This window comes from Parathielavia appendiculata (assembly GCF_033297405.1).
Source record: "Parathielavia appendiculata strain CBS 731.68 unplaced genomic scaffold N657scaffold_11, whole genome shotgun sequence".
NCBI classification, from domain to species: domain Eukaryota; kingdom Fungi; phylum Ascomycota; class Sordariomycetes; order Sordariales; family Chaetomiaceae; genus Parathielavia; species Parathielavia appendiculata.
Genome location: NW_026944230.1, coordinates 23,964 through 49,070, shown reverse-complemented (window position 1 = coordinate 49,070; position 25,107 = coordinate 23,964). Strand labels below are relative to the sequence as shown.

The 25,107-nt window shown below is 56.9% G+C and overlaps 9 protein-coding genes across 9 annotated transcripts; 6 read left to right on the top strand and 3 right to left on the bottom strand.

Annotated features, from left to right (window-relative positions):
• Positions 1-882: 882 nt before the first annotated feature.
• On the top strand, positions 883-2,031 carry N657DRAFT_577215 (uncharacterized protein; the record flags this gene model as incomplete). Its single annotated transcript, XM_062789238.1, has 1 exon — positions 883-2,031. The coding sequence occupies one exon, from the start codon at positions 883-885 to the stop codon at positions 2,029-2,031; it is 1,149 nt and encodes a 382-aa protein (XP_062645240.1).
• An 830-nt stretch (positions 2,032-2,861) lies between these two features.
• On the top strand, positions 2,862-4,781 carry N657DRAFT_647628 (ankyrin). The gene has a single exon (XM_062793361.1). It carries the CDS (start codon positions 3,041-3,043, stop codon positions 4,607-4,609), a length of 1,569 nt encoding a protein of 522 aa, XP_062645239.1. The 5' UTR covers positions 2,862-3,040; the 3' UTR covers positions 4,610-4,781.
• Positions 4,782-4,933: 152 nt separating this feature from the next.
• On the bottom strand, positions 4,934-6,182 carry N657DRAFT_673294 (Fip1-domain-containing protein; the record flags this gene model as incomplete). Its single annotated transcript, XM_062795681.1, has 3 exons — positions 5,922-6,182; positions 5,812-5,864; positions 4,934-5,753 (listed from the first exon to the last, which is right to left on the bottom strand). Exons 1-3 carry the CDS (start codon positions 6,090-6,092, stop codon positions 4,934-4,936), a joined length of 1,044 nt encoding a protein of 347 aa, XP_062645238.1. The 5' UTR covers positions 6,093-6,182.
• Positions 6,183-6,316: 134 nt separating this feature from the next.
• N657DRAFT_647627 (uncharacterized protein) lies at positions 6,317-8,241 on the top strand. The gene is made up of 3 exons (XM_062793360.1): positions 6,317-6,519; positions 6,598-7,095; positions 7,150-8,241. The coding sequence occupies exons 1-3, from the start codon at positions 6,452-6,454 to the stop codon at positions 8,009-8,011; spliced, it is 1,428 nt and encodes a 475-aa protein (XP_062645237.1). The 5' UTR covers positions 6,317-6,451; the 3' UTR covers positions 8,012-8,241.
• Positions 8,242-8,252: 11 nt separating this feature from the next.
• N657DRAFT_682557 (uncharacterized protein) lies at positions 8,253-9,213 on the bottom strand (the record flags this gene model as incomplete). Its single annotated transcript, XM_062796494.1, has 2 exons — positions 8,253-8,999; positions 9,064-9,213. 2 exons carry the CDS (start codon positions 9,211-9,213, stop codon positions 8,253-8,255), a joined length of 897 nt encoding a protein of 298 aa, XP_062645236.1.
• Positions 9,214-9,675: 462 nt separating this feature from the next.
• N657DRAFT_657563 (uncharacterized protein) lies at positions 9,676-10,893 on the top strand (the record flags this gene model as incomplete). The annotated part of the gene is made up of 2 exons (XM_062794824.1): positions 9,676-9,796; positions 9,851-10,893. 2 exons carry the CDS (start codon positions 9,676-9,678, stop codon positions 10,891-10,893), a joined length of 1,164 nt encoding a protein of 387 aa, XP_062645235.1.
• Positions 10,894-11,791: 898 nt separating this feature from the next.
• N657DRAFT_635522 (MFS general substrate transporter) lies at positions 11,792-13,387 on the top strand (the record flags this gene model as incomplete). Its single annotated transcript, XM_062791349.1, has 2 exons — positions 11,792-11,935; positions 11,990-13,387. The coding sequence occupies 2 exons, from the start codon at positions 11,792-11,794 to the stop codon at positions 13,385-13,387; spliced, it is 1,542 nt and encodes a 513-aa protein (XP_062645234.1).
• Positions 13,388-13,445: 58 nt separating this feature from the next.
• Positions 13,446-20,054, bottom strand: N657DRAFT_647623 (uncharacterized protein). Its single transcript, XM_062793359.1, has 2 exons — positions 18,307-20,054; positions 13,446-18,253 (listed from the first exon to the last, which is right to left on the bottom strand). Exons 1-2 carry the CDS (start codon positions 19,555-19,557, stop codon positions 13,874-13,876), a joined length of 5,631 nt encoding a protein of 1,876 aa, XP_062645233.1. The 5' UTR covers positions 19,558-20,054; the 3' UTR covers positions 13,446-13,873.
• A 437-nt stretch (positions 20,055-20,491) lies between these two features.
• N657DRAFT_647622 (pyruvate dehydrogenase) lies at positions 20,492-22,541 on the top strand. Its single transcript, XM_062793358.1, has 2 exons — positions 20,492-21,057; positions 21,138-22,541. The coding sequence occupies exons 1-2, from the start codon at positions 20,746-20,748 to the stop codon at positions 22,209-22,211; spliced, it is 1,386 nt and encodes a 461-aa protein (XP_062645232.1). The 5' UTR covers positions 20,492-20,745; the 3' UTR covers positions 22,212-22,541.
• The last annotated feature ends 2,566 nt before the right edge of the window (positions 22,542-25,107 follow it).

The following is a 25,107-nucleotide window of genomic DNA, read 5'->3' as shown; positions in this document are numbered from 1 at the left end:
CGAAGACGTGTCATGCGACTGCCGCTATGCCTCCTAAACCCAAACGGCTCAAAGCCCCACCACACCAGTTCAAACTTCAAGCCCGGCGGTCTGCCCCATTCGTCGGCGGCTGCGACGCCATCATGTCCCACCAAACCTGACAATTGGGACGCCGGTGCTTGTTCGGCAAGGCAAGGCAAGCCCCTCTTTGGCCTGGCAGGATGTCACAAGCTTCGCTCGACGAACGAGTACAAGTACAAGAGACGAGACCACCCACTTTACCCGGACTACACCGCCGGTTCTTCAGCTGTACGCTTCAAATCTCAAACAGTTGCATAGCGTCAAGACTGAGAATTAATTCTCTCCTCACCCGGCTTCCCGTCGTACCGCAGCGCAACCCCGAAGCGATCACCTCATGTGGCCAAGACGGCTGCTGCATGGGAAACAGGGTTTGACGACATGGGGTCGCAAGGTACCGCTGCCGCACTGAACCGAGCTCCACTCTCCCCAGTCGACGCACCTCCAAGCCTTGACACGAGCTTCCAGGTTGAGGTGGCCGCTGAGGTGACCATGGTTGGCAGCGGCGGCACTGGTCCTGGTATTAGTAGCCCCGTCTCGCCCAACCGTGACCTCCCAGGCGTCATCAGCCGTTTTCTGCAGTGGACAGCAAGCACGGCGAAAACCAGCAAACAGTCCCAACCGAGGAGTACACACAAGAGCATCGCTGCGCTCAAGGAACAACAGTTACTAAAAGAACACGAAACAACGTTGGACCCGAAAGTGTCTTGCAACCCACAAACACGTCGGCAGCCTAGAAGCACAGCGCCTGATGCAGGCGACATGACACAACCTCAGCTGCAACCGGTTTGTGCAAATCCAACAGCGCCATCCGCAAGCCTCAAAATGCCAAGCGCAGCCCCGCAGCCACAGCTCAGAAAGAGAACTAGCATCCGCGAACGCCTGAAAGCCTGGCAAAAACCGCCTCAGCCGTTGGAGCTGGTCGCCGAGGAATCGAAGCCGCGCTTCGTCTACGAGCCCAAACATGCCGCCGCCGATTTTTCCCGGTTGGCGGTTTCACCGTTGAGTCACCCGGTGCAGCGTCTCCCTTCCCCGACGCACGGTCTGGCGGAAGACGACCCGCGAACCTTGGCACCCCGCGCCAGCCAGAGCCGGTCAAGACATGGAGACAATGACCGCGTTGGGTCACCACGAGATGAGCAATCAGAAAAGTGGCATACCGGATCCGCAGCAGACCGCCACTCCTACACCTTGGTAGAGGAGCCATCCCAAGTCTCTAACGCCCCCATGCAATTCCCAGTCAACGGTCGGCCTGATGCATGGTGCCCGAATGTGCAGTCAGCTGCTCCAGGGAAAGAGAAATCGACGCCAGCCGTTGGGCGACCCCTTTCCGACTATGAGCTGTTCATTGCACGCGCCGAAGCGGAGGAGAGGGCACGACGCGAGCAGGTGCTGCGCAGCATCTCGCAGCGGTCAGCCGCCGCCTACTCGGCGAACCGCGTCAAGCCGGATCCGCACCGGCAATTTGTGGCCGTGGCATCGTCGTCTTCGGCCGAGCGGAGCCATCGCAGGCCGCAACGGCACAACGGCAACAGCAGTCGCTATGTCCTCACCAACGGGAGCGGGCGCGGGCGCGAGCAGAAACCGAAACCACCGTCGCAGCAGACGGAGCAGCAGCATCAGCAGCGCCGTGACGGACACAACATGAAGGGACATGCGCGACAGTTGAGCTGGGCGCCGAGTTATGCCACGAGTGGCAGCGCGGCGGCAGAGGAGTTGGTGGAGAGAATGAAGTCGCCTGCTCTACCGTGGCAACAATCAGAGCCACAACCACGTCGGCCGCCCGAGCCCGCGGCGGGGCGACACCCGGCTGTGTGCGGCCTCGTCGACGAGGATCTGAACCGCGCGCGTGAGTACCAGCCACAGCCGCCCCGCACATTGCGCAGGCAGGCGAGCTTGACGCAGCGGATTGCTCAGTATATCCGACCGCCGAAGACCAGTGCGGTGCGGCCTGTTGAGACGCTCGTGGAGTGATGCCTGGGCGGTCTGGGAGGTGCTGGTGTGTTTTATGGACGGTAACGGGTAATGACACTTATGATGAAAGATTTTAGAGGCAGTTTTGGACATGGTGCAAGTACCAGGTATTCCTAATAAGGAGGTGGGATGTTGACGAAGACGGAGATGGGCAACGTTACCTCCTTGACGGTAGCACAGCTGGCTGTTGGAGCATCGGATAGGGGCGAGCAACTGGCCCGGGTGGCGCCACGTCGAACATACAACCTGCATATCATAGACAAACTTGAATCCTTGCTCTTCTCAAGAGACTTGAGCCATTCATTGTATTGCACACTATCTTGGGTTGACAGTAACCCTAACCCCTACGAACGTGGACCACCCGACTCACCTCCGATCGCCCCCTACACACAACTTCTGCTGCACGAGTGTTCAAAGCTCTTCCACCATGGCACCTACGGCAAGGCCGCCGAGGGTGGTCTCGAGACCGACGGCGTCAAGGCCCACGAGGACGGCGTCAAGGAGACGCTCTCCTCGAGAGTGCAGTGGCAGGGCAGCGCAGGCGACATCGGGCCACTGGCAACAGCACCTGTACTACGTGATCCCAGGTTCGGCAGAGGAACATGGGTGATGAGGTCAACAGTTTCATCAGAAGAGAAATAAGTTAAGGGGTTGGTACAGTGCAGTCATTCGTCAAATGGTTGGCTTTGGGGTAGACAATGAAGCGCTCACGATAGTTATGTGATAATAAGAATAAATGAAGGTTGGCCACCATCGCGAAGGTGAGGATCAATGCGCCGGCTCGACATTGTTCCGTAACGCCTCCGTCCGAGATTCCTTCCGTGTTGTCTCATCTTGGTTATCGCCGGCGTTTCTCAGCCGCGTCTAAAGTCCGAGTTCACTGACTTGAGTTCAACGGGGCGACTGTCATCTGCGACTGGAAAGGTTTTTCTCCATCCAAGTGGCTGTTTCATCAGTCGTGTTTGCGTGTCACAAGACATTGAAGACAGTATCGGCTGCATCACGCACAATGGCGCAGTCGTCGCATTTGTTTAACGCGCTGCCAATCGAGCTCCTTGTATTTGTCATCGACAATCTTGACCGCGTCGAGGACATTGCAGCACTCGCGTTGATGAACCGACGGCTGTACGGCACCGCGAACCCTTACCTCTACCGGCGCGCAGCTCAATGCAACGATGGCCGCCCGCTGGCCTGGGCTGCCAACCGCGGCCTGGTGTCAACGCTAAGGATGGCGCTTGCAGCTGGTCTTGACCCCAACTATGAGTTTATCGAGCATCTGTCGGCAGAGGAATGGGAAAAAGTAACCGCAGCCGCCCGGGCCGATGCCGCGGCCGGCCGACCCAAGCAGCTGTGGGCGATGTGGGACTACAACAACCGGCCAAGACCCGAGACCGACTGGTCCCGCGAACCGGCCGGCGACTCGAGCACGCCGGCGGCCACCTCAACCATCGCCCCGTCGCCCCGTGCTCCTAGTGCATCGGACCAAGATTCGGTTGTGTCATCCGAGGAGGATCTGTCCCAGCGCAGCGATGCGACGCCGGCCACCGAGCCCTCTCCCACGCCGACCCCACACACCTTACGGCGCCGCTACCATGCTATCCACCTGGCCGCGCGAGGCGGCCATAACGACATCATTGACATGATCCTCCGTCACGGCGCGCGCATTGACATCTCATCCGAAAGCTTCTGCGCCTGCCTGCAGCTCAAGGGCCTCCTCAACGCCTTGGAACACCCGGACCCGGAGCCTGACCAGCCCATGTGGACACCTCTGCACGTCGCCATCTGCCATTCGCAGACCGAAACCGCCAAGCTCCTCCTCTCGCACGACGCCTCCCCATGGATGGAATCGCTCCGAACCAAGGCCGACTATGACGCCCACAGCCTCACCTCAGGTCACGGCTCAACCGCGCTGCACCACGCAGCCGGCATGGGCCTGACCGACCTTGTCCGGCACATCGTCGACAACGACATCTGGCCCCCCGTCAACGTTCCTGACGAGTGCAGTCTCACCCCTTTTTACCACGCCTACGCCAGCCGCCGTTGGGACTCGACGGTGCCCCTCCTCCTCTCCCTAGGCGCCAACATCAATTGCCAGACCAAAATGTACATCCCCTACACCACCATCACCACGCTCGGCGAAGCGTGCCGGCTGGGCGACTTTGACGCGGCCGACCGGCTGATCGAGCTGGGCGCGGACGTAACCAAAGGCTTCGTGGCGCCGGGCAAGACGGGGTGCCTGACGCCGCTGCACATGTGCTGCATGCGGTCGGCGCAGCCGGCCGGCGAGCCCGTTGAAAAAGGCGACGACGACGATGCGAGGGGGAAGGCGCGCATGAGGACCATCGAGAAGCTCATTGCGCGGGGTGCGTCGCTCGACGCGAGAGATTGCTTTGGGAGTACCCCGCTCATGGCCGCGGTGCAGTCGTGTAATATATTTGCCCTCGAGGCGCTGAGCATTGCTGGTGTGGAGGCGGATGGGGATGGTGCTGGTGGTCATGTTGCCAAGAAAGACGATGGCCTGAAACCTCGGGAAGATCAGAAGGTTGAGGAGCGAGAGGCCGCAGTCTCGGCGTCTTAAATTGGGCCGAACTGGGTATGTGGTCGCTGTGTAAAGTTTGGCCGTCTAAAGTACTAGTCCGGAATATCACACACAGCGGCCACAGGCCGATGTAAACACCGAACGTCATGTATGCGCGCCGCTCTTTGTTCTTAGTTCACACTGCTCAAGTCCGATGATCAGTCCACCAAACCCCCATTAGCGTCGTTGAGATGGGTCTGTAAGCACCCGCAATGCACCGAGATGGCCGTCCGCAAAGCTGATGCTGGCAATGAACCCAAGTTCTCGCTCACTTTCCATGAAAGGGTATCGATTTTCTTATACAGCCTCAGAGCCTCAGCACATCTACCATCTCCGTCCCCTACCTCTCCCTCCTCTCCCACCACCACCGCCACCCATCTGCTGCTCATACCCATACCCTTGGCCCTGCCCGCCCCCAAATCCACCGCCAAAGCTCGGCCCCTGCCCGCCCTGGCCCGGCCCACCCCCTCCGGCCCCGGCACCACCAAACATGCCTGCCATAGCGCTCATATCCATCTGCGACGGATCCATCCCAGCCCCCATCATCGACTGCATCATAGCGTGCATCTCAGGCGTCATCCCTTCCATCCCCGGCATCCCCTGCAAGACCTGGGGCATACCGCCAGCACCAGCACTGCCAACCCCAGCCCCAGCCCCAGCACCCCCACCAACGGCAGGGTTCGCCGCCGCCGCCGCCGCGACGGGCGGCATCCCCGCCATCCCGCCCATCATCATGAAGTTGGTCATGTCCTCCATCATCTTCTTGTTGCGCTCGGCGATCGCCTCGGGGTTGTACTCGGCGCGGAGCGCTTCCTGCTTCTGCGCGTACAAAGCCCAGGTGAACTCGTCAAAGCCGTAGTTGAAATAATCCGATAGATCGGTCCCCGGCTTGCGCCAAGGCTTGTCGTTTTCGGGGGGCAGGTCCTCGTCTATGTTGACTTGGGTTAGGGGTTTGTTGGAGAATTTGTGGATCGGTATGGCGTTGACGTCGATCTTGGAGGTGGAGACGGCTGGGTGGGTGTCGGCTTGGATTGAGGAGGAGGTAGGTTTGGGGGCCTGGGAGGGTTTGCTGGTGGTAGTGGGTGATGTGTCGGAGGGGGCGGTGCGTTGAGGGATGTTTTTGATTTCGCTGTAGCGTGATTGACTAGAACGAACGAGGGGTTAGAGGGGTATTCACTTCGGGTGATGGCAGGGTAGCTCACGGTGGAGGGGCTGGCTTGGAGCCGTCTTTGCGCTCCGTGATGATGTCGATGTCCTGGGGTTGTCAGTCATTGAGGGCGTCAGAGAGCAGGTCAGTCTTGAAGACGCATACGGAATCTTCGTCTTCGTCCATCGCGCCGCCCTCATCCTCCTCCTCTCCTTCTTCAAGCTCCTCGTTTGCATCCTTCTTTGTTGTGTCTGGTGGTGCTTCGGCGGGAGCTTGCTCTGCCGGGGCCTGGGGTTCCTCAGGAGCGTAAAAGTCGTCTTCGTCGTCGATATCCATTGTGCAGATAGGATGAGGGACGCGACCGGTTCGAATGGATTGTGGTGGACAAGGTTGGCAGATGACGCGGTTCTAGGCCGGCAATTGAAGTTGAAGGTTGAAAGCAGCTCGAGTCGAGTTGGCTCAGAATCCACGCTTTCGGCAGGCGGTCAGACTGCAGTGGACCCTTGCAAGCGCGACCTGGGCTGAGCTTCTGCGAGCTGTTTTTGGTGGGGCCGCCATCGCCCATTTCCCGTCGCAACCATACAAAACACAACGGCAACAGCTTGGAAATCGGCAGCAGCGACAAACGCTCTCCACAGCTGCATTTCATTCCAGCTGTTTGCTTTCCCTATCCCTTACTGCATGAGGAAGCCGCCATGTCACTCGCACGGTCAGCTAGCGGCCCGGCCGGCCTGAGCATTAACACGGGTAGCGCCAATCTTTTGTGAGTTTGCTTTGCATCAACAACTCCGTCTATCGAGTTTCGAGCGAGACGCGCAGACGAGCTGACTGCCTCGCACAGTGGAAGCAGTACAAGCCAGCCGCCAGCGGGAGGTGGACTCTTTGGAACGGCGACTTCACAGCCCGCGCAGACAGGTTCTTTGTTCGGCACGACAGCCTCGCAGGCCCAGCAGACCGGAGGCATTTTCGGCTCAGCCACGACCCAGACACCAACTTCGCAGCCTCAGCAAACCGGCGGCCTTTTCGGCCAGACTACGACATCTACACAACCCCAGCAGACTGGAGGCTTGCTTGGGACAGCGACCCAGCAACAGCAGCCGCAGCAGACAACAGGTGGGCTCTTCGGCGGCTCGACGACCCAGCAGCCGGCTCAGACAGGCGGTCTTTTCGGCGGACAGACGCAGCAGGCGCAAACGGGCGGCTTGTTCGGCGGCGCCACCGCACAGCAGCAGCAGCAACAGCAACAGTCCCAGGCGACGGGAGGACTATTTGGCGGCTCTTCAAGCGGCATGTTCGCTACGAAACCAGCCGGCACGGCGACCACAGGGGGCGGGCTATTGTAGGCAATCTTCACGTTCTTACTACGAACAGTTTGGACTAACCACAGCCGCAGCGGCCTCAGCCAGCCCATGACCCAACAGCAACAAACCCCCGCCGCCGGCCTGACGCTAGGTCAATCGGCGACAACCGGCCAACAACAACAAGTCGTGCCCGGCGTGCGCATCGACCTGAGCAACATCAAATCCACAACCCGCTTCAACGACCTGCAAGAGTCCCTCCAAAAGGAAATCGCCATGATCGACGAGGCCATCCAGCGATGCATCAAAGACAAGGACGCGGTCGACGCCTTCCTCCCTTCGCACGGCGACCAGCTGGCCGCCATCCCGACCGATGTGAGCTTCGTCGGCCGCAAGTCCGAGGGCGCGCACAATGCCCTGTCCAGCGACATCGTCGCCATCGACCAGCTACGCGAGCTGGTCAAGCAGGACGCCGACCACGCGCGCCTGTCGTTTAAGGCCATCGACAACCTCAAGCTGCCGACGCAGTATCACCAGGCCGGTCTGTGGTCGAATCGGGGGGTGGGAGTGCAGCAGGTAGGTGGTGGTGGCGCGGCTGTGGGCGGCGGAGGAGGAGCGGGCGGCGCCGCGGATGCGCAGAGCAACACGGATCTGATCAGCTTCTTCTCGCGGACAGCGGACGAGATGGACCAGATGATGAAGAAATTTGAGAAGAACCTAGGCGAGATTGAGGTGCATCTGCACGGCGTGCAGGGGAATATGTTGGAGCAGATGCAGCGGGTTGCTGCGCAGTCCAAGAGCGCAACCCAAGGTGGGGTGGATGAGCGCGTCATTGAGTTGGCGGCTGTACTGAGGGACTTTGAGGAGAGTATCCTCAAGGTTGCTGGGGTTGTGGGCGGTGTCAAGGAGGGCGTTACGGAGCTGCAGCTGAAGGACTTTATGGGTCACGGCAGCTGAGCGGTTGAGCATCAGGAGTGAGAGATAATGCGGCGAGGACTTGTACCATACTGTGGGCGTCGGGAGAAGAGTTGAGGGTATTGGAATACCCACACATGACATGTATTCGACTCAATTGCATGCCATAAGCAACAGGCCAACTGTGAAAATGGTATCTCTTCGCCATTGCCTTGGCGCTCCGACCAGTCTATGCCACTTTTCAATGCGCCAGGAAATGCAAAGTAAAAGTTTCCCCAAACAATCAGAAATAATCCCCCCCATCATCCCCTCCCTCGTCGTAGTCCTCATCATCCTGGTTCCCGTCAAAATAGGCCTCCGCATTGTAGTCGTCGCCAGACTCGTCCTCGTACTGATCATCCTCCTCAGCGTTCCCGTCCTCGTCATCCTCGCCATTGCCCTTGACCCAATCGTCATCGTCCTCCCCAGACAAGATGGCCTCCTCATCACCGTTCTGTTTCTCAATCGTGTCGATAAACTGCAGCGCCTTATCCATGCTAGCCGCCCCAGCCCCTGCACCCACACCCAGCTGCTGTGCGTCGGGAAGGAACAGCTCCTCTGCAGTCTTGTATGACGTGATGTTCGACAGGCCCAACGTCTTGGGGCCGACGCGTCGCCGCTTGGCCACCGGCCCGTTCCCGCTCGAATGCTCGTCGTCGCCGTCTAGCGTGGCGTGTAATTCGGGCGGGAAGAAATCTTTTGCGAAGGGCCGGGAGCCCAGGTCAGGTAGTGTCCGGGGCACTTTCTTGAACCGGTGCGAGTAGGTCGGCACGGCGGTGAAGGGGTCGACGGTCGCCTTGCTCATCTGGCCGTAGCGCTTGTTGAGCTGGTCCTGGCCGTAGGTGCGCGCTGTCGTGCCGGAGGACTGGGTCCAGTTGCGCGCTTGCGTGTAGAGGGGGCTGTCTTGGCACTGTTCGCGGAAGAGGAGGAAGTAGGAAACTTGTTTTTCTTCTTTTCTGGAGAGGAGAGGCGCTTTGGGGACGTCGTAGGGCTGGATAGGAGGAAGAAGTCAGCTAGGGAGGGAATATCCGCGGGTAGGCTGCGGTTGGACTCACTGGAAAGAGTTCGGATGGCTTGCCGTCTAGCACAATGTCCCCGTCCATGGCCCAGGGCACACTGTTCTGGGCGACGGCCCTTCTGCCGTTGGTCAGCGGGCCACGCCCACCACGGCCTCCTCGCCCGCCTCGCCCGCCTCGTCCAGACATTTCGATATTTTGTGTGTGGTGACTATGGCCAACGTCACCTCATTAGCTCAGAAAAGCCTTCCGGTGCGCAAGCAAGGCGCTGTTTGTTTGCGACGCGTACGGAAGATGGAAGCTGCAAAGATGATGCGAGTAGAGCTTCTGCGGAGGTCTGGGGCAATGATGACTGCGCCAGATGCGACCAGATTTTAGCGGGGTAGCCACCGTCATGCGGAACATGACCCACTTGGACCCTTGTTTGCTCGTCTCGGCTCCAGTTCACCCCCACCCATCCAACCTCATCTGCTTCACAGCTCACAGTCTGCCTTACAATTTCACTGGCTGTCTTGAAGCACAAGCTGTGACGACTGCTTTTGCTGCCTTGCATCAGCTTGACTTGAGTCTCCGCTGACTTACCCCATATATTAACAGAGTGCACTCTTCCAACGATTTTTCCACCACGAATATCAGAGACAGACACCAAACATGGAAACGACGCCAATTACTGGGCTCGACGAGCTCGACAGGCACCTTGACGATCTCATCCAGGATCCCTGTTTGGAGGTAAACCCAAAGCTGTTTGACGATGTCGAACTCCAGCTTACAGGTCATACCATAATACCATTCATAGGTCGCCCGCCGGAAGCTAATACACTTACAGAAAGCAACATCCCTCCGCTAATCCTCCGGTTCCTCTCCCGACTTACAGTACTCCTCAAGCAGTACACCCAAGACCCAGCCGTCATTGTCAGCCTGACCATCAAGCTTCTGGGACCCGTTTCGCTCGTCGAGATTATGCAAATGGCCGCACCGGAAGAGCTCATCCAAGCCCTTGACTCCCCGGCGCCGGCGGCAAATTTGCTCGCCATGACCATCCTCCACAAAGCGGCTGCCAGCCCACAGGAAGTCACCATACTCTCCAACATCCCCAACCTCGTTGCAGCTTTTATCACCCGCTGGCTAGCCGCGCCGCAAGTTGAAGTCGGCCAGAAGGGCGGCAAAGTTCTTGGCGACCTCCTCGACATCGACTGCGAACTGCCGCCACCACCACCAACCACCCGCCCAGTTGACGTGACGCACACCGAGCTGGTATTACGCAAAACCCCGGGGCAGGGCAGGCTCTGGAACCTCGTCTTCCAGGACCCAACCGTGTACACTCTCCTCCTGGACCTGATCTCGGGCCGGCACCCGGACACGGCCTGCAACCCGCACCAACTCTCCCTCGCCCAGGGCCGCGTCCTGCGCATCCTGCCACGCCTGGCATTCATCGACTTCCACGCCGTTACCCACTCCGACATCACCCCGCCCGCACCAGTGCACCTTACAAACGGAACCAGCAACGGCGAACCGCAATTGCTCAACGGGGGCGACCACCAACCCCCCAATTCAAACCCACCTCGGCCGGGCGAAGGTTTCCTGCAATACGCGGCCCTGCGCATGGTGCGCAAGTCGGACGTGCTCATGCACCTCAGCCTGGTCGACTTCTTCGAGGCGCTGGTCAGCCTGATGCGCGTCACCGAGCAGTCTCCCCTTAAAGTGGAGACGCTGCGGGCGGTGCTCGGCGAGGCGACGGCCGGGGACGAGGTGCTGCGTGAGGCGCTGCTGAGCCTGCCGGACCGGACTGTCGAGGAGGAGGCGGAGGACTTAAGGAGCTGGTTGGTGGATGTTATGCCGGGGGAGGAGGTACGGCTAGCGATGCGCTGAGGGCGTACATGAGCAACGGGTCGGATTCTTGTGGGTGTGGTTGAATGATTGGAAGGGCGAAATTGCGGATGGGGAGGCCTGGGTGCTTGCTTTTGCTCCGGATGGCTCTACACGCATAGCCCTAACCCTGTCACGTCCTCTACCCGGCGTGCAGAGTGAAAATCCCAACGTTGGATTGCAAGTCGGGAAAAGCTTTACACGAGGCGATAGATGATCGGAATCCATGGTCACACTGGTGGGACGGAACTAGTACCGACTTGGGAACTTGGCCTCGTGCTCCAACTTTCCAAGTTCGTACCTTGCGGCGGTCAGATGCGTGATTCCAATCGCTGCGCCACGAGGTCGCGTTCTGGGTTTACAGAGGCCAGCTACAGCGGCCAATCCAAGCCAATCAGAGGTTCCAATGCCTGCTCAAAAAGGCAGTTCCCGCATTGAACCCCTCACCGCCGACAAGTTTTATGGAGGGGCCACCCTGGCGAGACACCAAGGTAGCAGGCCGAGGGGAAAAGATCAAATTGCCTTAAGTACCGCGGCCAACCGCACCGAGACTCGGCGGATGTCATCGCACATCAGTGTCGTCGACTCGTCGGAACACTTTCTGGACAGCCGTCTCCAGGAAAAGGTCTCCCCTGCCAATCCATCTACAACCCAGCCTAATGTAGCACATGTCGTCTTCTTCTCTACTTTGTCACCTTTCTTATTTCCCTCTCTTCAGCGACTATTAACGGCCAACCGATTGAGAGCGCGCGAAGCTCGACCCTGTACGGAGTACGGATACCCCGGGTCCCAGCACGCCCTGCTGAGTACAGCAATACGCTCTCCCAAGCAATTCAGCAGCTGAATTGCTTAACAAAATTCGTAACCAAAGAAGACCATGGATGAAAGTTCTAGGCTCGACATGCCAGGCAATGGACTGAAGGATGGCGGCGGGAATCTTTCGGAGCGCAGCAACATCGACGAAGAGTCGCTCAAGGGTCAGGACGTGCTGTCCCTGCATGACCTGGACCCGGCTCTCAATCGAAAGATGCACTTGGTGAACAACGTCAGTTCAAATCCTTAGGGTTATGTGGAAGACTATCTGTTGACTCTGGTCTAGGCTATTGACGAGCTCGGTTGGACTCCCTATCACACCAAGCTGTTCTTCCTCAACGGCTTTGGGTACGCCGTTGACTCCCTCATCCTTCTGCTGCAGTCCGTCATCGCCGGCCCCGCCTTCCGCGAGTTCGGTCAGATCGGCTATGACAAGGCCTTGACCATTGCAGTGTACACGGGCATGCTCACGGGCGCCTTGTTCTGGGGTCTCGGAGCCGACATCATCGGCCGCCGCTACGCCTTCAACATCTCGCTGTTCATCTGCTCCATCTCGGGCATCCTCGCTGGCGCCATGCCGAACTGGGCTTCACTGGGAACCTTTATCGCACTGATCGGCTTTGGCGGGGGCGGGAACCTGGTTCTGGACACGACTGTCTTCCTCGAGTTCGTTCCCGGCGACAAGCAGTGGATGGTGACGTTGATGGCTGCGTGGTGGGGGTTTGGCCAGGCCATCACCGGCTTCATCGCCTGGGGGTTTTTGGTGCCTGAAGAATGGAACTGTCCGTCAGTCGACGGCTGCACCAGGGAGAACAACATGGGCTGGAGGTACGTCATGTTCACGAGTGGCGCACTCGTCTTCGTCATGTCCATCCTCCGCTTGACAGTCATCCGCCTCCAAGAGACGCCAAAATACCTCCTCGGCATGGGCGACGACGACAAGGTGGTCGAGACCTTCAAGCTGCTAGCTACCAAGTACAACCGTCCATGCACCCTGACCGTTGAAAAGCTCCAGGAATGCGGCGTCGTGACAACAGCCCACAGCCAGAACCGCTTCTCGCTCGCCGAGACGCTCATCCACTTGCGCGGACTCTTCTCTACTCCCAAAATCGCCATCTCCACGCTCATGATCTGGATCTCCTGGGCTATGGTCGGGCTCGCCTACCCGCTCTTCTACGTCTTCCTGCCGACCTACCTGGCCTCGCGGGGCGCCAACCTCGACGTGTCGACCTTCGACTCGTGGCGCAACTACGCGCTGACCAACATCAGCGCCATCTTCGGCCCCGTGCTCGCCGGCTGGATGTGCAACGTGCCGCTGCTCGGCCGGCGCTACACGATGCTGATCGGCGCGCTCATGACGGCCGTCTTCTTCTTCGCCTACACCACGGTGCGCACCGCCGCGCAAAACGTCGGCTTCTCGTGTGCCATCGGCTTTAGCCTCAACGTCTACTACGGCACGCTGTACGCCTACACGCCCGAGGTTCTCCCCAGCGCGCACCGCGCCACGGGCAACGGCGTGGCCGTCGCGTGCAATCGCATTATGGGCATCTTATCGGCCGTCATTGCCACGGTGGCCGACACGGCGACCACAGCCCCCATCTACATCTGTGGCGCGCTCTTGGTCGCCATGGGGCTGGTGGCGGCTGCCTTTCCGTTTGAGCCATATGGGAGGAGGAGTTCTTAGTACCTAAAGGGAAGGCTGCCGTAGTGATGAAGGGAGGTTGAAGAAGTTGTTGTAGAGTGGGGAATGGGATAGAAAAGGGTCAGATTCAACTCTGTCTGGCGTTGGGGATCTCGCCATTTGAGATCGTGACGGATGATACCCAGGTGCCTGGAGGTTATCTGTGAGGTTTCGAGTTGGATATGGCATGTTCGAGGCATCCCCTTTTAGCTATCTGCTTTGGGACGTATAAGTTGAGCTCGAACTGCAAATATCCGATGCCAATTTCATGCTGTCGCCCCAGGGACGGGGTCTTGAGCAAGACCTGACGTCCAGAATACTGAAGGCAAAGAAAACACATAAAAACACATGGTCGGCTCACGGCCATGGGCCTCAACCGCCGACAACCGCCGAAGTCTATAACAATTCGAATGTCGATGATGCGAGAATTGCACCAAAGTTTACCCCCTCTTTCACTTTCCAAGCCCCTAGCTCGCTCCTCAACGTCACTCACCCCCTGCCCAAAACCTGCCTCGACGGATCATCGCTCAAACTATCCATACTCGGCGACGGACGGACGGACGGCACAGAGAGCGCACTACTACCCCCCCTCCCGGTTTCTTTCTCCGCCGCGCCATTTCCCTGCCCAGCCGCAGCACCACCACCGGCACCCATGCCCTCAATTCCCAACGCCACCTCCCCAACCCTCCTCAACACAAGCAACAGTGCCGCGCGAAGCTCCTGCCCCAGATCTTTGCCCAACAACTCGACAACAAGCGGATAAAAGCTCTCGACATGTGCGGCAAATGCCTCGCGTGGAAAGGCAGCATACCCCTCAAGCACATCCACCACAACGGGCCGCCAGGCGACCACATTCCGATGCTGGCTCTCCTCGTCGAGCACACAATACCCCCGTATAATATCTTGACACAGCGGCACCAGCGCCGCCTCCACATCCTTCTTACTCCCCACCCTCTCCGCGGCCGTATCGCCAAACATGCGAAACAAAATGCTCACGTACGTCGCCGCACTGCCGGATTCCTGCTTCAATAGATTGGGCGGCTGCTTCATGAACCCCTCGCGCCAGAGGCGCATGCGAAGGTCCTTGTCGGCGTTGAAGCGCCGCGCGAAGAGGAAGGATTTCTTGAGGAGCGCCATCAGCCGGAGGAGTTCCGGAGAGGGGATCTGCGCGTAGACGGCGTCGTTGCTGAAGAGCTCGTTGACTGTCTCGATCATGAGGAGTTGTAAAACGCAGCGCGAGATGATGCGGTTGAAAAAGCGCCGGCGGGCGGCCGTCACGACGACAGGTTGTTGCTGGAGCGGGTTGACGGGTTTGAACTCTTCGAGCTGTTGTTGTGGTTGTGGTTGTTGCCCTGGGGTTTGCAATTGCGGGGTTGCTGCCATTGCGGCTGAGCTGGCTGCTGGTGGTGGTGCCGTGTTGTTGTTGTCGGCCTCGCCGTTGGTCGACTCGGCGCCTGGTAGGTGGCCGTTTGTTTCTGTGCCGTTGATCTTGAGGGATTTCTCGTCAACTGGCGGGGTCTCGGTGGTTGGGCTGAGCGCACCACCAAGCTCCAGGCCGCTCGGCGGAGGGGAAAGTGAGGCTGTCGAGTTGATGGTGGTCGCTGAGAAGAGCTGGTATGCCGTGGTTCTTTCAAATAGCTCGACGAAGGCGCCGACAATCTTGGCCCAGTGTTCAGGCGTAAACTTGGTCACATTCCGGAGTATGAGCTGCTGCAGGCAGTTGCTCCCTATCCGCGCAATGGTGTCGTTCTCCTGGCAGATGCAGAGCTCGAGAAGCTGAAGAAACTGGTCCAGCATATACTCGAGAGCATCAAAGTAGTGCGTGAAAAGTGTAATCATGCTGCGGAGCGCCTGGATCATGGTGGTGGACAACCACACCGAGAGCTCCTCGTGGTTGAGGGCATTGGTCATCTCTGGCCGCGACCGCAGGACCATGAAGATGGGATAGAGCTGCTGCCTCCAGAGAATATCCCAGAACTCCCGGGGGAAACCGCCGCCGTGCCGCAGCAGAGTCTCAAAGAAGTAGTTGAGGGCGTTCGACCGTACCTCGAGATCTTCGCCAGTCATGAGCACGTCGTGGAACGCGAAGAGCACCGGAAACCAGAATCCTTCCTCGACGGAGGTGCGCGTCTGTTGGGAAGGTGACTTGGGATTCGGCTCGGACTGACTCGCGTTTTCAGCTGACCTTTGCGACAGAGGACACTCGGGCGTTTTGAGCATCGTCGGGATGATCGACTTCAGCGTCTCCATGGCCTGAAGGCTCTTCTTTTGGAACCTCATGTTCTTGGAGAACTCGGTCAAACAAACAATGAGATCAGTGAATGCACCCTGCGAGATGACAACGCCGAACCTGGTCTTGTAAACTTGGGTGACGTTCTCATACGCCAGGTTGACGATACTCTCGTGCGGCTCCCTCGCCGCAACTGTGAAGACCCCAAACATGGTTCGCCAACCAGACCGGATATTCTCCCCTCTGGCCTGGATCATCTGGATGAGGCAGCGGAGGATCATGTCCTTGACCGTGACGTTGTTCGCGTTGGACATGACATGCTCGAAGGGTTTGAGAAAGTCCTTCTGGAACTTGAAACCCGCCAGCTCCTCGATCTCCATGAAGCGCATCGAAAGCTGACGGAGCGAGTCGAGCGCGAAGAAGACAATGGCAGTGTTGGCGTGGCAGCCTACCCTGTTGAAGTGCTCACCGAGGACGTCCCAGATATGGCTCCATTCGAACCGCACACGCGTCATGTTGTAGTAGCTGATCTCGACAATCTTTTGGAGGCTGTATGTTCGAGGAGAGTCGTTCGACCCAGACACCCTGATTTCGTCCCAGCTGACTTCACACAAGGCCCGGGCGAAGTGAATAATTGCGTCCCTCGACAGGTTGGCGGTGTTTGTGAATATCCTGTCGACGCTCTTTATGACCTCGTCGGACCTGCTCTCGAGCGCAATCTCTAGCGACACGCCCTGAGGCCCGGTGTGGGCCCGCGGCCTGGTTCTCCTTGCCGAGGACGTTGACTTGCGGGAGTCAACGGTTTCTGTCCGTTGCGGTGGTGGCACGAACCTGGCCTTCGAAACGTCGGGGACGGCACTCTCATCCACGCCCCCTGATATCAGCTGTAAGCGATCCAGCTGGCTGATGCACAAGAGCACGTCCTTCCATGACTCCTTCAGGTGGTTGCCCTCGGTCTGCGCGAGGTCCAGGAGAACCTTCAGGGCTTCGACATTCTTGGCCTGCATCTCTCGGGGGTTGTTGAGGTTAGCGGTGTTCTTGAGAACCGAAATGAAGGCTTCCCGAGGGGTGGCAAGCTCGAATAGACACGCAATCTTGGTGGCCAGCTTCATGCCCTCCAGGCACAACTTGTTGACGTCCAGATTTTGAGTCTTCTGGAGGAGACTGGAAAGGGCCGAGAAAAAGGACATCCACGTGGCGTCAAACATGGGCCCAACGTGCTTGAAGGAGGTAGCCGAGATGAACTTGGAACCAGCATTTGTCGCCTTCTTCCGTTGGCTGCGGTACAGGTCACGGAACAGCTGTTCTGATCGCAACGAGATCTCCTCCGACTGCTGCACGTATGCTTCTCGTTGCAAGTCGCGCCCGACGTTGGAGAAAGCTTGCCCAAGCCCAGCTGCAAGTCCAGTTGCCTGCGGAAGAATCCCGGCGGCCGCAGCTGCTTCACGTTCGCTCTTGAGAACAATCTCATTCTTCTGGATGTCCTCGTAGATGGCGATGAGGTATTCGTCCGGAAGGTCGGCGTTGTCGTTGATGCCGCGGTTGTTCTTGATGAAGTCTTCCTTGGACATCCGCTTCACCACTTTGCTGCTGTGCAGGTCCGTGTTGAGCATGATGACAGAATATGCCAGCACATATGGCGTGTCGGCATTGGCGAAGGCATTGGGATTTCCTGTCACGTAGCGGTGAGCAAATTTAAGCATGAAACGATCGATCTTCTGGGCTTCCCCCGGCAGACGGAAGTGCTGGAGGAATTCGCGGAGCGCATCAACGAAGCGTTTCTTGCTGAAGTCCATCATGTCAACGAATGCGTGCATGATGTCGACGTTCTTTTGGTCGCCCTCGCCGAGGAACTCGCCAATCTGCGCCTTGTCCAGCCGGTCTTCGCTCAGAAGAAACCGAGCAATATCTTCCGGTGTATCACTGAGGATGAAGCCTTCCTTGATCAGAAGCTTGATTCCGTGCTTTGGCTTGAAGTTGAAAGCCCTGATTGCGTTCGTCATGGCCGTCTTCCGTGCCTTTTCCTTTTCCAGCTGGTCCGGATCGTCCTCAATCACTGGAGTTGATGGCGCAATTGGAGTCTCCATTCGAAACGCCGTTTCGCTGATTGAGGGGTCGATGGAGTATCGGAGATCGTCACTCGAAGGTCGTCTCTGCACATCACCGCCTCCCCCATTGATCTCTGGCCTACCTGGTTGCGACCAGTCGACCAGGGACCTCAAGGTCTCCACCAGCGAGTCAAGAGCCACGCGCTTCATGACATATTCCTTGGGTATCTCACTGTCTGTCTCGTGGTGTGTCGCAATGAGGGCAACTGAAAGCGGTGGTGGGAGTACGGACTTGATTTGCCATTCCCCGCCCGGCCCCGACTTTGAGTGGCTCTCCTCATACTGCTGCTCCTGGGTCGGATTGATGGGTATCGACGCTGTCGCGAATTTTGAGAGATCCTCCACGATAGTCTGGAATATGTTGTCGACGTGGCGGTCGCAGTCATAGTTGAGGTAGATCTCCACCAGGGCACGGGGGTCCTCGCATAGCCTCTTCAGTATCCCCACGAAAGTCAACTTCTGTGACAGCGGGGCATTCCTTCTGGCGAGCAGAGCAAGATAAATTTCGTTTAGAAACACCTCAATCTCGTTCTATGACTCCGGATCAGCTCAGCACCCCGCGGCACGATAAGAATGCAACCAACCTTGAACGATGCCCTCATGTACTTCAGCATCAACCAGAAAATCTCACAGCAGACATCAAAGACCCTGTCCACCGAACTGGCTCCGTTGCGGGTGATGCTCAGGCACAGGTAGTACTTGATGGCCTGCAGGAAGTTTGTAGGCTCGTTGTTCTTGGTATTTCTGATGGTACATAGCGGGGACGTGAATACGGTGATGTTGTTGTTGAGGAGCGTTTGAATGAGGTGGAGTGATACCAATTTTGAGCGCATCGCTTGGCCGCGGAGGTCGTAAAGCTGGTCCGGCGGCAAGATCTTGGTCGACAGATTGCAAAAGGAACGGAACACCAGATAGGCGTCCCGAATGTAGGCCTCGTCCTCGGCATCAAGTGATTCAGGTGTGTCCTCTTGCGAGCTCTCCTGGAGGCTTTGCTCGGATACAGAGCGCGCAGTGCTCTTCCTGGGCTTGACTTTGCTCACCATGGTAGGACCATCGCCAATATGGGAGTCATCAAAGCTCTTCCGGTGCTCCAAGTCCTTCAAGGTGAGCTTGCCGGCCGTCTCATCGACATTCTCGGCGTGCGTGGCGTCCGAGACGGCTTCGGTAGCATCCTCGCTGTCGGCCTTCGCAGATTGCGAGTCCTGGTCATCAGACCGGTCCACGGCCAGACTACTCCGGCTTGCCTTGAGCTTGTTGAGGTTTGCCCGCGCCTCCTTCATGTGCAGTCGTGTCTTGACCCTCTCGAACACGGTGCCCACCATCTGCGTGAGTGTCCCCTGGGCCACCTGTTGGTTCGCCGTGCTCCTGGACAGCAGAAAGATGTTGTAAACCTGTCGAACCGCCTTCAGCAGACCCGCGCCGTGGACAATGATTTTGTCGTTGAGCACTGCAGCCAGAAGCGACTTGACGATCTGTAGTTGGATTTCAACCAGCGTCGCCTCCCCCTGAAAGCAGTCGCAGATGGTGTCGATGGCCCGTTCAATGAGGGGCGCTTGCTCGGCGCCATCGGGGCCTGCGGACGAGGATGGGGCGGAGAAGTACGAGTATGAGATGAGCTTCCCGATGCAGTCGAGCGCGGTGGTGGCGAGTGGGATCGTGCCCGACTTCGTGGCTAGTTGCAGCGGTGCAAAAACGACTTCGGGATCGGGCAGCTGTTGGTCGTTCTCCTTGATGGCGGCGAGGGCCTTCTCGGCCAGCTCGGCCAGCTGCTTGTTGCGGCCGGCATGTGCCGCAATGATGTCCAGCGAGGACACAACGAATTTGAGGGAGCTCATGGCGCGCCGGTGTTCCTGGCGTTCCTCCGGGGACAGATGGCCATCCGCGGGAGCCGGTCAGCGCATCGAATGTCGTCGAGACAAGCGGACGATTGTGGTACACGTGGGGTGCTGCAGATCCCCGGTCGGCCCCTCTTTGTCTTTGTTTCCCAGCTCTTTTGTGCCCTACCAGCCACGAAGCGTAGAATCTAGTGCGCGACCAGATAATTGGGTTGTCTCCTCCTGGGCCGAGCCTGTCTGATCGAGGACCGCAATCAGACTTGGTGCTGCGCACGTTCACTGGGTGCCAATCCAAATTTGGAGTTTTGCGCGGACAGCTTGAAGTAGGCTGCGTCCTCGTCAGTGGTGTTTTGTCTGGCACAAATCAAATGTCACAATACTGCCGTTCGAAGAAAGGGGTCGCTCAAGATGACAGCAAACCTTCGCGGTCGCTCAATGTGGAACCTGGTCAATGAACTGACGCGGCGCCAGCTGGTCAGCACTGCGATCCCCCGAGCCAGCGTTTTGGTTTGCAATTGCGGTCCCTGGCTCGAGAAGTTGCAGGGCCCACTTTGATTCCTAGCGTTGCGTTGAGAGATACTGAGCACAGCCACATCCATTTCCCTCCAAGATATTGAGCTGGCGCGCCCACAGACCTGTGGCTGATATATGACCTGGCGACGCACTTGGAATGCAAAGGTAGCGACCACTAGCCGCCATACTCTGATTCTGATATAGAATACTGATTAATCGAAAGTCATTCAGATCTTTGTTGACGATGAGGTGCAGCTCAATTGGCATCCTCTCTCAATTCTCAATTCTCGAATTGTCTCCGTGTATTTTGTCTCTGGAGCAATGTGGCTTTTGACCCTTTGCTCACGCAGCAGCACGCCAATGCTGATTGGTGCATCAACCGTGCCATCCCGGTCCGTCCGAATTTTGGTGAACGGAAGCTAAAGCTTCCCAACGAGTTGAATCCCACGTCAAAAAAAACTGGTCCCGTCCCCCAACCTGCATCGCCATCATTGTCGTCCTCCGATCGCCGGCCTCCCGCCTTTCTTTCCATTCCTCGATTTGCCCCTCCCTGCCCTCCTCAATTGGGCTTTACACTACGGTTCGTGGGCGTATTCCGGGTGTATTCCGCTTTTTCCGTGTCCGCGCGCATCGGAACGTTTCTCTTTTCCCGCGCGTTTCCTCTTCACATAAAAAATGCTCGTCCCAGCGATCCGGAGGCAAGCCCTTCAGCATGCCAGGCTTGCGCGCATCGCGGTCCCCAGCCTAACAAGATGGTACGCCTCGTACCCGCCGCACACCATCGTCAAGATGCCTGCCCTGTCCCCGACAATGACAGCGGGAAATATTGGCGCGTGGAACAAGAAGCCTGGCGACTCTATCTCGCCCGGCGAGGTGCTCGTCGAGATTGAGACCGACAAGGCCCAGATGGACTTTGAGTTCCAAGAAGAGGGTGTGCTTGCGAAGGTTCTGAAGGAGACCGGCGAGAAAGACGTCGCCGTTGGCAATGTAAGCTTGCGCTGATTGATTCACCGCGCCGACGAGATGCCGAGATGAACCACGTATCTAACTTAGCCTCTTCCCAACAGCCCATCGCCGTCATGGTCGAGGAAGGAACCGATGTGAGCGCCTTTGAGGGCTTCACTCTCCAGGATGCCGGTGGTGAATCGGCCGCTCCCGCCCCTGCTGCGAAGGATCAAGACCAGCCAAAGTCCGAGGAATCGTCCACTCCGGCGCCAACTCCTGCCCCCGAGCCCGAGGAGACCGGTTTCGGCGGCAAGCTTGAGACAGCCCTCGACCGTGAGCCCAACATTTCCGCTGCAGCCAAGCGGCTGGCTCTCGAGAAGGGCGTGTCCTTGAAGGGCCTCAAGGGCACCGGTCCTGGCGGCAAGATCACCGAGGAGGACGTCAAGAAGGCGGCCTCGACCCCGGCTGCCACTTCTGCCACAGTCTCGGGCGCTTTGTACGAGGACATCCCGATCTCGGGCATGCGCAAGACGATTGCTTCGCGCCTTAAAGAATCCGTTTCTGAGAACCCGCACTACTTCGTCACCTCCTCCCTCTCCGTCTCCAAGCTCCTGAAACTCCGCCAAGCCCTCAACAACTCTTCGGAGGGCAAGTACAAGCTCTCGGTCAACGACTTCCTGATCAAGGCCATGGCGGTGGCCTGCAAGAAGGTTCCCGCTGTCAACAGCTCGTGGCGCGAGGGCGTCATCCGCCAGTTCAGCACGGTCGACGTCTCGGTCGCCGTGGCGACCCCTAACGGGCTCATCACGCCCATCATCAAGGGGGTCGAGGGCAAGGGCCTCGAGAGCATCTCGGCGGCCGTCAAGGAGCTCGCCAAGAAGGCCCGCGACAACAAGCTCAAACCCGAGGAGTACCAGGGCGGCACCATCAGCATCTCCAACATGGGCATGAACCCGGCCGTCGAGCGCTTCACAGCCGTCATCAACCCTCCCCAGGCGGCCATCCTGGCCGTCGGTAGCAACAAGAAGGTCGCCGTCCCAGTCGAGAACGAGGACGGCACAACGGGCGTCGAGTGGGACGACCAGATTGTCGTCACGGCCAGCTTTGACCACAAGGTCGTTGACGGTGCGGTCGGCGCTGAGTGGATGCGGGAGTTGAAGAAGGTCATTGAGAACCCTCTTGAGCTGCTGCTTTAAACCAAATTGTTATTTGTACTTGTACATTGACCTCCCATTAATGCGTTCAGGGTTGTTTAATCAAGCATGGAGTTTTGGCCAGAATACAAGATCCTACCATCTTGGGAGAGAGACCTGAAGAACCCAAGAGACGTCTGAAGTTCTTCACGAATCTAAGGCTAATTTCGAGCCATAAGTAAAAGCCCACCCTGCTTCCGCCTGGTCACGTAGCAGTTTGTTCCCTCCGACCTGCAAAAGTGTTTTGGGTTGTCCAGCTGCAAACGGAGCGGGGGATACGATGGTTTATCGATGGCCGGATGGCTGGCATGGTCAAGCAAAAGCCCGCACCACTCGCCTGTCTCGGGACAGATGAAAAGTCCGGGCTTCCCGCAGGTACGAACCGGATGCCCTTTAGCGGGCCGGAGGTTGGTGGGGAAAATCGCTGTAGAACACTGTCGGGATGCGAAATCTCCTTTATCTCCGAAAATCCCGGCGGTCTGGCACGCCCCCTGGTCCTGCGATTCCAATGTCTGCCCCTTCTCAAGTTACCGATCGACTGGCCCTTGGAGATGGTTTCGAATTTGTGTTGAGGTGCGGCACACTTTCCTCGAGTGTCGCGCCCGATGGCGGGATAAGCCAGCATGCGTTGAGCCCGCTGTGTTTCGGGTTGGTGGCCTCAGAATTCGTGCTTGGCCTTAGAAAACTCCGGCCTTGACAGGGGTTTCCGAACAGCACCCAGCCGCCATCTCGAACTTGTGAGCTAGGTGTGCGATCGAACTATTGGATCAGCAACAGCTATAGGCAGGGGGATCTGAATCATAGATCTGGGCTGAAGCTAAAAGAGAGGCTCATACGAAGTGCTTCTTATCCGTTAAATCTTTAAAACTACCACTACTTTACAGAGGCCTTAATTAGTAGAACATATAAAGCTAGAACGCATAGTTCAGAGCTAGAAGACTAAGGTTTTTACAGCTAGATTCTTCTTAAATCTACGAGCAAACCTCAGCGTTATCTTTAATACTACTTTTAATTGAGCTCTTGACTAATTATACTTGAGATCTAAAAAGAGACTACTATTAGAGATATAAAGTTAGCTAAGACTCTTTGAAAGAACTTAGCTTTAGAAAGGGCCTTAGGGAGGACTTTATACCTATAGGCAAAAAAAAGGCCTGTGAAAGACTATTATTCTAGATCTTAATAGTGCTCTATACTAAGTGTCTAGAACTACAATAGTATTCTTTAACGTTTGAGAAGGCTAAAATAGTAGTCCTAATAGGTTGGAAGCTATCCTGGAAAGCCTCCTGCTAGGCAGTGAAATGAAAGCTGAGGACTTAGGACTCTGCTCTATTGAGAATCATAGCCTAGAAGTGAGGTTAAAGCCTCGCCTGGGCCCAAAAGGTCTACTGTAAATGTATTCGCAGGGCCATAGCCTATGAGGCCTCCGGTGACTACTAGCCGACGGCTCCAGTAGGGAGTGGGGAGAAATAAGCTATGAGGACTTGCGAAGGCTCGGTCAAAAACTTAGAACAAGAGCCTTCATATAGTAGTAGGGGCCTATAAAACGGCTCCCACTAAATGCTTAGAAATAGAGGCCTAGGTGCTACCGCTAGACCTCTAGCTCAATAAATAGTCGGCTGACTTTGAGGAACGACCACGCAAGAAGTCTCTATAAAAAGGGGCTGGGCTAGAAGAGGAATGGACCACTGCAGAGCAGTTAATTGTAGAGGCTCGCAACAGGATCTACTATAGGTTCAGAAGGAAGAAAAGAGGACTAGGACAGAAGTCTAGATAGGGCTCACAGAGGTCAATGGTCACTGAACAGGCCACTATTACAGTGAGCTAGTAAGCTAATCAGAGATGGAAGTAGGACGAAAAAAGAACAACCGTTGAGTACTTACGAAGTGGTAGAACTGACCTAGTAGGCCTGGTAAAAACAATAGAGAGCTGGCATATAAGGGGCTAAAAGCAGGAGAATGGCTGACCAAGACCCCTCTAATGCTTCTCTGTACCGACAAAGCCTTGAAGAAATATGAGAGCTTTATGACAGCCGAGAGTACTCTCATTTCCTAGGCTCATATAGGGAATATAAACCTGCGGGACTACCTATTCAAGGTTAAGGTCCTAGAAGCCCATACCTCTTACTGCGAGTATGGCGAAGGCAGAGAAATCGTAGAGCACTTAGTGGTGTGGTGCTCTGACCTACCGCTACAGAGGCCGTGAGAGCAGCGGAAAATTCAATCACATCGAGATTCACAGACCATATTATAGGAGGGTAGATGCCTGCAGTACTAAGCTTGCTTGAAAGGTTCTTAACTGGCTGATAGACTTTGGATAGCTGCTGGAATATAGCTTAGCCAGAAGGCTAGAGCTAGAAATACCAGAGGACTAGAGGGCCCAGAAGGCTGGCAAAGAACCTCCTTTATTTCGTAGTAAGTTAGATTCATATATAGTGGCTATGTAGCAGAGGAGAGAGGTTTTTATCTAACCTATACGGTACGGTTTCTTTTGTACATAGCAGTAGAGGGACCGGCGCGCCTGCGAGCATATCGATATAAGAAACAATAAAAATAATAATATTAGGTAGCTTAGTAGCTTATAGTAATGTGGTCTACTATTGAACGGAATATTTTATTAACTAGAATGCTTCTTCTTCTACTATAACTAACTACCTCATTTCAAGTTGTATCTGCTCTACTACAATAATGCAATGTCTGACAGCTTTCTAGAGAACCGAGTTCTTCTCGCGAATAATGTGATTCGGTTAACACCGCACTTGAACATCTAATGCGGCATATATATATATATATATTGATCTTATACCGCAAGGGCAGTCGCCCCGCCCCATTCGGGCAAGCGATCCCTCGGGCGCTATTTTTGTAACGGGCTGGGCCCGGTGCGAGCCTCGGCGACTCTCGGC

Bases quoted from the DNA above. Each gene is read 5' to 3' on its own strand.
- N657DRAFT_647628 (XM_062793361.1), top strand. From the start codon at position 3,041: ATGGCGCAGTCGTCGCATTTGTTTAACGCGCTGCCAATCGAGCTCCTT.
- N657DRAFT_647627 (XM_062793360.1), top strand. From the start codon at position 6,452: ATGTCACTCGCACGGTCAGCTAGCGGCCCGGCCGGCCTGAGCATTAAC. The intron at 6,520-6,597 runs GTGAGTTTGCTT...TGCCTCGCACAG, and splicing joins ACGGGTAGCGCCAATCTTTT to TGGAAGCAGTACAAGCCAGC. The intron at 7,096-7,149 runs GTAGGCAATCTT...CCACAGCCGCAG, and splicing joins ACCACAGGGGGCGGGCTATT to CGGCCTCAGCCAGCCCATGA.
- N657DRAFT_647623 (XM_062793359.1), bottom strand. From the start codon at position 19,557: ATGAGCTCCCTCAAATTCGTTGTGTCCTCGCTGGACATCATTGCGGCA. The intron at 18,254-18,306 runs GTTGGTTGCATT...CCGGAGTCATAG, and splicing joins ACATGAGGGCATCGTTCAAG to AACGAGATTGAGGTGTTTCT.
- N657DRAFT_647622 (XM_062793358.1), top strand. From the start codon at position 20,746: ATGCTCGTCCCAGCGATCCGGAGGCAAGCCCTTCAGCATGCCAGGCTT. The intron at 21,058-21,137 runs GTAAGCTTGCGC...TCTTCCCAACAG, and splicing joins AAGACGTCGCCGTTGGCAAT to CCCATCGCCGTCATGGTCGA.